This window comes from Nicotiana tabacum, chromosome 1, assembly GCF_000715075.1.
Source record: "Nicotiana tabacum cultivar K326 chromosome 1, ASM71507v2, whole genome shotgun sequence".
Taxonomy (NCBI): Eukaryota; Viridiplantae; Streptophyta; class Magnoliopsida; order Solanales; family Solanaceae; genus Nicotiana; species Nicotiana tabacum.
Window position 1 is genome coordinate 9,082,385 of NC_134080.1, and position 10,609 is coordinate 9,092,993.

The 10,609-nt window shown below is 35.8% G+C and overlaps 1 protein-coding gene across 1 annotated transcript; it reads left to right on the forward strand.

The window, feature by feature from the left end:
* The first annotated feature begins 6,189 nt into the window (after positions 1–6,189).
* On the forward strand, positions 6,190–9,082 carry LOC107819230 (uncharacterized). Its single transcript, XM_016645348.2, has 4 exons — positions 6,190–7,063; positions 7,685–7,864; positions 7,961–8,092; positions 8,637–9,082. The coding sequence occupies exons 1-4, from the start codon at positions 6,509–6,511 to the stop codon at positions 8,751–8,753; spliced, it is 984 nt and encodes a 327-aa protein (XP_016500834.1). The 5' UTR covers positions 6,190–6,508; the 3' UTR covers positions 8,754–9,082.
* The last annotated feature ends 1,527 nt before the right edge of the window (positions 9,083–10,609 follow it).

Here is a 10,609-nt window from a genome sequence, read left to right on the forward strand (position 1 = left end):
CGCGACTCCTCCATTCGTTCGCGATTCATTGGAAATCAAAACTACGCAAACGCGACCCTAGACTCACGAACGCGAATAACATATTTCCCTCTATACCTAGCTCCTCTTCGTGAACGCGGGACAATCTTCGTGAACGCGAAGAACAAATTCTTCTGCAACAAAAACCAACAAAATCTGCAACTTTCCAAACCAAGAATTGGCCCGTTAACCACCCAAAACTCACCCGAGGCCCTCGGGACCTCAACCAAACATGCCAACATATCCCATGTCATCATTCAAACTTGTTCCAACCTTCGGAACCCTCAAAATAACATCAAAACATCACATCAACCACGGATTCAAGCTTAAGAACTCTAAAAACTTCCAAATTCCGATTTTCATCAAAAGTCTAACCAACCTCGCCTGAATGACCTGAAATTTTGCACACACGTCCCAAATGACACCATGGACCTACTCCAATTTTCAGAACTCCATTTTGACCCCTATATCAAAATCTCCTCTACCAACCGGAAAATGCCAAAATTCTAATTTCACCAATTCAAACCTAAATCTACCACATACCTCCAAAATACATCCGGACGCACTCCCAAGTCCAAAATTACCTAGCAAAGATAATCAAATCATAAAAATTCAAATCCGAGATCGAATACTAAAAAGTCAAAATTTGGTCAAACCTTTCAAATTTTAAGCTTCAAACTGAGAACTGTTCTTCCAAATCCATTTTGATTACCCTGAAACCCAAAACCGACAATTTACATAAGTTATAATACATCACACGGGTCTAGTCATGCTCTAGAACTGGAAAGCGAAGTGCAAAAGCTCAAAATGACCGGTCAGGTCGTTACATCCTCTCCCACTTAGACATACGTTCGTCCTCGAACGTGCCTAGAGTTGTCCCGAAAATCATCAAATCACTGTGTAACCTTACCATGCACATACCCGTGGGTGATCCCATGTCACCCTATCTCATATAGGTCCGATAACACAATGTAACTGAAATTTCACAATCCAACCTAACCCATAAACCTTAGAACCACATTTCCACTTCTGAAATCATCTACAAGATCAGAATCTCACATTTATACTCTGAATAAACCCGAACAAACTGTAACAAACCATACTTGCAGCCTCAAATGCAATTACATGATATACCACATAGCTCAAACTCTCATATCGATAACTTCTAATCACAACAGTTGCTCAGAACAACCGAATATCGATAATAAATCTCTTATTAAATAAAGCCTCATTCCAACACTTCCGTATACTGCCAATGATAAATGAAACACGTAGAAAGTCATAACCATTCCTCAGATCAACCATTCGTGAAGTTGTTTCTCCTTTGGCAAGGACCATAGCAAATTTTAAGTCGAACATCGATATTATCCTTCCAACACACTGAAATCGAATCTGTTTGTATTCATTCTAGATCCCAACGATCTCATCTAATCCAAACAACTACTTTAGTGACATGACATATCAATACAATCTAAAGCCACAACTCGTGCAATCCGCGCACCAATAAGCAACAATCCAAACGTACTCAAATCATGAAAAATGACTCAAATGAGAGAGTTGTACCGCAAGCTGACCAATACCACCACACACAATACTGAGAACCCGTCACATATCGTAGAAATAGAACACACAAATCTAACATGAAGGGTCATACCTCCATATAACTTCGTTGCAATGCGTGACCCTATCCAAACACTGGTCCACATGAAACACCTCAAGTCACTATGCTTAAAATCGACAACCACGCGCAATTTGATGTCTAGAACCAAAGCAAATCATCATAACCACTACGAAGCAATTGACATAACATTACACAAACCTGAAAAGACACAACCGATATGCCATCCACCGAGCAATACCCAATACTCTTCCCGCTCGAATTCCACTGAGATACCCCAATAAAACCGCACCACATGTGCCTATAACCAACAAATCCTAATGCCTCGCAACACGGAAAGGTAACTTATAGATCTCCCCAGATCACTAATAAGCTCAATAATAATCGAATCAATACATCCCTCAACAATACAACTCGGAGTCAACCAAGCCGACTCGATGTAGAAAACACATCCATATTGGCCTACCAATGAACCCCTTATCAAGGAGTTCCTGAAGCTGCTCCTTCAACTCCTTTAACTCTGCCGGTGCTATACGACACGGTGCTCGGCACCAAATGAATAACCTTATTCGGCGACATGCCCGGCAGTAGGAAATACATCCGTAAAATCCCTCATTGAATCAATAGTAGGAGTCTCTACACTGACATCCATCACGAAGGCCAAAGAAGAAACACAACCCTTCCCAGCCATCTGCTGGGTCTTCAAAAATAAAACCACCATACTGGGAACATAATCCGTCAAACCTCGCCACTGAATCCGTGGCATTCTCGGCATAGCCAATGTTGTCGTCCTAGCGTAATAACCCAGAATAACATGACACGGAGACAACCAGTCCATACCCAATATTACATCCAAAATCTAACATACTAAGCAACAAAGGATCCACTCATGTCTCCAAACCTCGATAGTCACCACAGAAGACCGATACATGCGACTCACAACCATAACATAACCTATTTATGAGAACTCCCAGTCTTCAAATCCATATAGCACACGAATCACCATATCCGATCCCAATTCCACCATCCGAATATATAACACGGCTCTAATACCTAATCATTCCACGAGGGATACTCCTAAAATTCTTTTGTGCCACCAAGCAAACTCGAATATTAGCAGTCGATCCAACAAGAGAGTGTCGCGATACTAATGAAGTATCCTCAACTCAAACACATCGCCCTTTCTAAAATGTATACCCTCATCAAGCCACACCAATCAGTGATCTCATTTATCTAGTCATCTGAAACTGTCCATGCTACCTAAGAATTTGTGACCTTCCTTTCAAAACTAAATCGTGCCCTTAAACATGCAAATCTCAATTTGCACAAAACTAAACCGTTAGGACTGAATTCCTTTAACTCAACCAAGCTACACAGGCCACTAAAACCCAAGAGGATTGCCGCGAAATACCTGTAAAAACTCATTACCTCGTAAGCACCCAAAGAACTAATGCCGATCCGGCCTACTACCAAGCTATCCCATCTATCCAAGTTCCTTCTAATATACCTTCAACTTGACACTTCTTCTCGCTATAACACCACAATCCTCGACCCAAACTTGCCACACAAGACCCAAGCATAAAGTCATACGGTTCATAAACCGCTGACTACTCTCTCAAATATACCCAAAAGCACCACATTCGAAATACTCTTCCTGAAGAGACTTCCTGCGAATCTAAAGCCATTACCTTCACCTTCCTAATACTGATGTATAGAATCCATAATGATATAGAAATACCACAAGTCTTGACACCCTCCAATGCAAACCTCATTTTCTAGCTAAATATACAACCTAAAAATCTCCAATTATTACATGTAAAATCTTGAACTCATTAGAACTATTCTCGAGAGTCATCCACTCTACTCAAACCGCAATTAGATCGATCAAACGGACCGGATGACCTGTGCTCCATATGCACTCCGACATCGTAGAATGTAACCTCACCTTAATGCAACCAAGTAACTTCCTGTTCTATGCACCGTACATCCTTTACCAATAACAACTCAAGTCATTCCGTGATTCTCATACACCCATAAAGCATAACATAACCTTTATTGAAATTTTCTTTACTCGAGTCATCCTCGGTCTCAACCTCCGTAAGCCATAACTGATTCACCAGTATGCCTCAAACTAGAACCAACATAGCACATAACCGTGCAATCAACTAATCAATAGCAGACTCCCCCACTTGGCTCAAAGCCATAAATCAAAACACACAATAACTCATAATGCATATACTCTATTATTGCCATAATACCATAGTAAGATTAAACTCAATCTTTCATAAGCTCGTGCAACACAGACCATCTAGTACTTCAAATCTTCTGCAATTCTCGCATTCACCCTCGTAACAGTCGAGACCACTCTCTTAAGCGACCCAAATTTAAATTGCAGCACATATATTTCACTGGTAAAAGAGATCTTCCAACAAACAACATAAGGATCACACAAGCTTCAGAATACTCTGCAGGAGATAACCCACATGCTTCGCCTCAAACTAACATCTCTTTATACCCTTCCACCGTCATAAACATTACGCAGTCACTTAATCTTCCTGAGTCTGAACTCATATCAGAACGTGAAATCTACTTCACTTCCCAACTAGGCAACATGAAAAGATCCTTCAACATACCCATAACTGGGGGCTATACATCAAATCACAATAGAAATTAAGCATCAAATAGCTCTTACTACCCCTAAGTAGAACCTTCTCGTCTCATTCAATTCATATGAACAAATCTCGCAGTCACATCACACTCATCACGTAACTATCCAGTCATCACTTCCCTTAATAGGGACACTATCAAACATATAAATCCAGAAACACACGCTCACGCAATCAACAGCTCAGGGCTCAAGCTACAGGCAAGGCCTGCCTCAAGTCCTCCAGACTGGCCCAACATCAACACATAGAGATCACATCTCGCCCCTCGATCAAGGAATCACAAGTCGTTGATGCACAGCTGAAATCAAGCGCTCATGCGCGCATACGAACGCGTGGAAGGAATTCAAAGAGTTACATTTCAAGCTGAATCAAGGACGCACGATAAGAATTCAAGAATGTGAAGTTTTTCTTAAAGGTTCTACAGCCTCCCGATGATAAGTACAGACGTCTCCGTTCCATTTCAAACATGCGACATCAACACATTTTGTGTGTGTTCTTGGAATCAAGCATATCTTTTGGTAAGTTTAATAATCAGTCTAATTATGCATATTTGGTTTATCAACCATTCAAATTCCATATTAATTAACCTCTGATTTGGAAGGTTCAAGATTAAGCCTATTTTGAGCTAACTATATCTTGAAGGACATTTTTTGTTTGATTACAGCTTCTGTGATATTTCGAGAAATCTAAATTACTTTTATTTGTTGATTTTGTTATAGACTGATTATTAATCAAAGAGAAGTTTAATTTAAAGAAGTCAGATCGCTGACGTATGTATTGGGTCATGAGCAATAGGCCAATAACAACTTAATAAGTAAATAAAAAAAGTTTATTGCCAAACGCCCACACTAAGATAATGCTAAGATGATGTAAAGAAATGCCAATATTGGTCCACATTTTACTCTTTTAGGGGTGATAGGAATCGTGTCAATGAATCTATGTCATAGCTGTATATTTTCCTTAAAAGTAATAAACTTTTTAGACATTTTTCTCATGTGTTTGGACTTACTTCTTTGTTTTATTTGAGGGTAAATAAAATTATATAGACAATCTTTTCTGGAGGTCGTTTGCATTAAATTTTTAGTATATTCATATAATTGTTAGCATCAGCTTATTAGAAAACAAGAATTAGCATTTCTCCGAATGAATTAGTTCTACGACGCATAATTATATTGCAGTAACAACGTCTTTGCTTTTAAAGACACTGTTCTATATATCTCCTCAAAAGGAGCGTGACTCAGACACTTGGTTTCTATCTATGTTGTCTCTTTCTAGCTTATCTTTATATCATGATATATTTCAAATTCATGGTGTTGGACTTGTAGTAGTAGTTAATATATTTTATACTAAAAGAATATTTTTTTATTTCTTAGAATGGGAGCAAGAAGCTCTCATGATAGAGATCAGGATGAATACAAAGTAGCAGATATTTCCAGCAATGCATAAATCCAAGCTGATGGCAATATGGTTAATCATGTGGATGATAAGTAGTAGTCATATGCTCGAGTTTGATTTAGTAAATTATTTTAAAAGAAAGGCACAATAAAATGAAATATTTGCCCAGTTCTACATACGCTGGGCCTTGGGGATGTATATTTGGTTTTCCTTTTCTATGTCTCACTATTTACTAAGATAAGAACTGTTCTTTTTTGTTTGTGAAAGCTTATTCTAAACAATTTATTGCTGTTTAGAGTTGCAATCACATAAAAATATGCATTCATACACGGTCAAAATCATATCAGAACTCAAATTATTGGACTATAATTGTTGGGCTCATCTAGTATTAGGAGAACTCTTAAATAAAGTAAAACTTGAAGGACTTGATTGCAAAGTATCCTCCTTTATATAGTGGAAGTGGACTAGTCTTCTTTCCTCGTCTGATTTTGTTTTTGCTTATAGTGCAGAACAAGTCCAAATTTAAATTGTCCTCTTCCTCCAAACTTTCAGAAAAAAGCTCAAAAGCAATAGTACACACCTACTGTTTCACCTTTCTTCAGTAAATCAGAGCAAAATCAGAGAGAAATGAGTTTCTTGTCATCTTCCTCTCATTAAATAAACACCCCCCACAATTTTACTTTTTTGTACATTTTAGTCCTCTTTCAATAACTTTGTGTATTACTATTATAGCCACACTACAAGGAACAAGAAAAGGGAGAGTTTATTTTTATCAGAGAGTTTTGAAACTATTTCCAAGATTTCAATTTCAATGTCTTCTGAATTATTTGTATTTGACAACACTTTCTTTTCTGACCCTTTTTCTCCATCTTTTATTGATACTAATAATATCTTCCAAAATAATATCCAAGATAACAACTTTACTATAATTCAAGAAACCCCAATTGATGACACAAATTCTTTTGATCAAATTTCCTCAGTTCTTCTCTCATCTTCACCACCAAGTCATCAACTTGAAAATCTTTCACTTTGCCAAACAATTCCATTAAATGGATTTGGTGATTATTCTGTTAAATCAGAGGAATTTCAAGTTCATTTTGAGTCTGATTTTATTGGTTCTGGTTCTAGTTCTTGTATCAGTAATCCTTTAATGGTACCTCAAAACTGTGCTGAAAATGCTGTGAAGTTGATGCAGAGGAGTTTTAGTAGCCATTCTTTTGATAATAAACCAAGTTTCTCCATTTTTACACCTCAGTTTGATAGTTTAATTGAGTCCTCAAATTATCAAACACCTGCACTTAGCTCCCCTGAAAATAGCTTTTCTTCTGGTCAAATGAGAAGGGTGTGCAGCACTGGTGATTTGCAAGTTAGTCCTCTTTCTAAATTCCCATTTTTTTTAGTAATCTTTTAATTCCAATATTCTATTTATTTTTTTTGACATGTTTAAATGATATGAAAACTTTTTAGTAATTTTGAACTTTTCATATTACTAATAAAGTCGGAATCAGAATTTCAATCTTATTGGTTCTTGATTTTAGAACGAAGACTTCAATGGTTAATGGTTGGGTTCTAACTTTAATATTCTTATATATTTAATAAATTTTAAATACCAAATACATCGTCAAAGCAAAAATTATTGTGTTTGGGCGATTATCTCAGTATTAGTAACCAAACAAGGGACTAGGCGATACTAAATTTTTATCCTAAAATTATTTTTTCTTATCCATCGTACCAAACAACCCATCGTTTGTTCTATTTTTCAAAACTTGCGTTCAGTCAAATGGTGTCACGTAAAATGAAATGAGATAGTATATTTTTTTTTTTAAATTAACAAAAAAAAAACCTCCGGAGCAAGGAAAAGTAACTCTGTCTGGTATCAATAACGATTAACATATTTATTTTTTTTGAGAGAGAAATTAACAAAAAAGGAAGAAAATAAAAAAATTCTTGATCATTTACTCTTTTTTTTTTTTTTGTGGTTTAACAGAAGATGAAGACAAGTCAAACAAGGAACACTTTATCTTCAAGTCCATTATCAGGAGAAAGAGCATTTATAGAGGAAGCAGCAAATATCAAAGTGGGACGTTATAGTGCTGAAGAAAGAAAAGAGAGAATTCATAGGTACAGAGCAAAGAGAACACAGAGAAATTTTAACAAGACTATTAAGGTAATTAATATGCACAAATATTTCTCCAAATTATTTTAGAATTTATTATTTGACTGAATATTAGCATTAATTGGTTATACCATGGTCCAACAACAGTATGCATGTAGGAAAACACTAGCCGACAACCGTCCAAGAATACGTGGCAGATTTGCACGTAATGATGAAGCTTTTGGAGAGATTCCCAAAACTACAATGTTTAATAGATTTGAAGATGAAGATGAACTTTGGGTAATTAATATTCTCTCCCTCATCTTTATTTTATCAACCATAAAGCTTTATTCTTATTTAAATTTGAGTTTTTAATTGTATTATTATTGGCGGATTCAATAATGAGTTCGCAGGTTGAATCTTATATAATATATATACATACTACTATGTTTTGCAAAAAAAAAAAAAAAAAACAAATATATATAGAGTTGAGTGTACATTTCAAGTACGCGAAGCTAGGAATTTTTTCAAGGGTGTTCAAATTTGAAAGAAATGAAAAAAATTCTCTGATAAAGATTGTTCAATATATATGTTATATATATACACCTCTAAAACTTAATATTTTACTTATATACATAATGTGATTTTTGGCGAAGGATGGTCAGTTGACCACACTTGATAGGTTGTAGCTTCGCCCCTGATTTCAAGACTAGTCTCTCAACTCATCATTACTCACAACGTTTAAATTTTGGATCCATCATTGTGCATTATTGAAGTATTGGTTAATTAGTAAAATTGAGCCCTTAATCTTATAATTTTTCTTTTTGTTTTACTTTGGTTGTAGATTGAAGGAGTTCATGAAGAGGAACAAGATCAAGGCTCAATAGGGAGAGGAGGACTACCATTCTATCACAACTTTGGTTCAATGACACAGTATCATCAACAATATTCAAGCTATTAAATTGGGTCATTAAAATTAATTTATGACAGTGCAAAAATTAAGGATAATATTAGCCTCTAGGAGCAAAAGAAGAGGCAGATGGTAGCTTGGTTTAATGAATAAATTAGGTGCACTTGTAGTTGCTACATTTAAATGTCTATGGAGGGAGTAGACTAGCAAGGAAAAATTGTTTTTTCCACTTTTTGTATTTTAATTTTATTTAGAAACTTAGTTAACAGGCCATGTGCAACTCATTCCTCTATTTTATTAAATATAGATTACTATCCATTGAATCTGTAAATAATATCGCTGTTTCATTTGTGTCTAATAATAGTATTGACTATTGAGTACTATGAGGTGATTATGACTTTGCTTGTGCAAATTTACTATGTTAATTATGCATGTTTCGAAATACTAATCGTTTTAGGAGAATCCAAAATATTTAGAATGCGTGCAATATGCATGGAACGCGTATTTAAACCATGCATATTACGAAGACCAACCAAAAGAAAAAAAGAATTTTCTTCTAGCTTAATTTTCGTATAGTAACAGTGTAAAATAATTTTTAAACTACCTGGCAATAAAAAAGAATAAGTAAAAATAACGGCTAATTACCTGGAAAATAAGATAAATAACCTTTTACGATAAAATTAAATTACGCTAATAGTGTAAAAATTATTTATATTATCAGCTTATATAAGTTCGATCCATTTTGGGAAAATTCTTCTTTGTCTTCTTATTGTCGAAAAGGAGGGAAGGCAAAGGTTCGTAGGAGAACAACCATCCCGCGAAGGAGAGGAACCATAAATGTAAGGAACTTAGGTTTTTCAGCCGGTTTAGTATAGTAGCCTTCATTCATGATACTCGGCTAGGATCTGCCATGTTTCAGTAGGCCCTAAGCACTGATGTGAGGTTAAATTAAGTTTCAACCAATGCAACATATTATCCATAAGCATTGTGCTCTCATAATATAATAAGGCAAGAAAGCGAAAAATTTCAAAAAAGTAAAATGGAAAAAGTTTCTAATATTTGAAGTTGATCCTTTTATACGCAATTCATGTCTTGTAACTAAATATTATTAAAAGAAGTGTTTGACATGTTGATTACTTTTGAATGCAACTAATCAAACCAGGAGAGAATGAACTTATGGTTCACTGAAGTTCCATTATTACAACCTACCCTAAAGATTTTTTTAGTATAGGCTATATGCTTTTTTTAAAAGAAAAAAATTAAATCAAATATGTAGGTGGATCTCTGCACAACTTGTGCGAATCTTGCAAATTAAATTCCCTAAACCAATTTAAAATGCCTAGAAAACCATTCTACTTTTTTTTTTCCCCGAAAGAGATTGCAAAAGCGTAAATTTTCCACGTCAAATTGCAAAAAGTTACAGCAATATCAATGTGACCGGCTAGTCATTTCATTAGTTACCGCTCCGTTTTTCATATTTCTGCTTCTTTATGTTTTGTTTATCCGTGTTATGTGGTATCGAATTGGTCGGATCAAATCCGGAATGATTTTGGTAAGGTTTGAGACACTTAGTCTCTTTTGAGAAAGTTTGAGTTGGAAAAGTCAATTGGATGTTGACTTATGTGTTAGAGGGCTCGAATGTGAGTTCCGACGGTTTGGATAGCTTCGGGAGGTGATTTGGGACTTAGGAGCGTGATTGGAATGAGTTTTGGAGGTTCGGAGTAGATTTAGGCTTGAATTGGCGAAGTTGATATTTTGGCGATTTCCGCTTGGTAGGCGAGATTTTGGTATGGGGGTCGAAAAAGAATTCCGAGAGTTGCAGTAGTTCCGTTGTGTCATGTGATGACTCAAAATGTCATCTTTAAATTAAATAATCATCTCGGTATTTTTAAGACCTTGAAAAGCTG

Bases quoted from the DNA above. Each gene is read 5' to 3' on its own strand.
- LOC107819230 (XM_016645348.2), top strand. From the start codon at position 6,509: ATGTCTTCTGAATTATTTGTATTTGACAACACTTTCTTTTCTGACCCT. The intron at 7,865-7,960 runs GTAATTAATATG...GTCCAACAACAG, and splicing joins ATTTTAACAAGACTATTAAG to TATGCATGTAGGAAAACACT. The intron at 8,093-8,636 runs GTAATTAATATT...CTTTGGTTGTAG, and splicing joins AAGATGAAGATGAACTTTGG to ATTGAAGGAGTTCATGAAGA.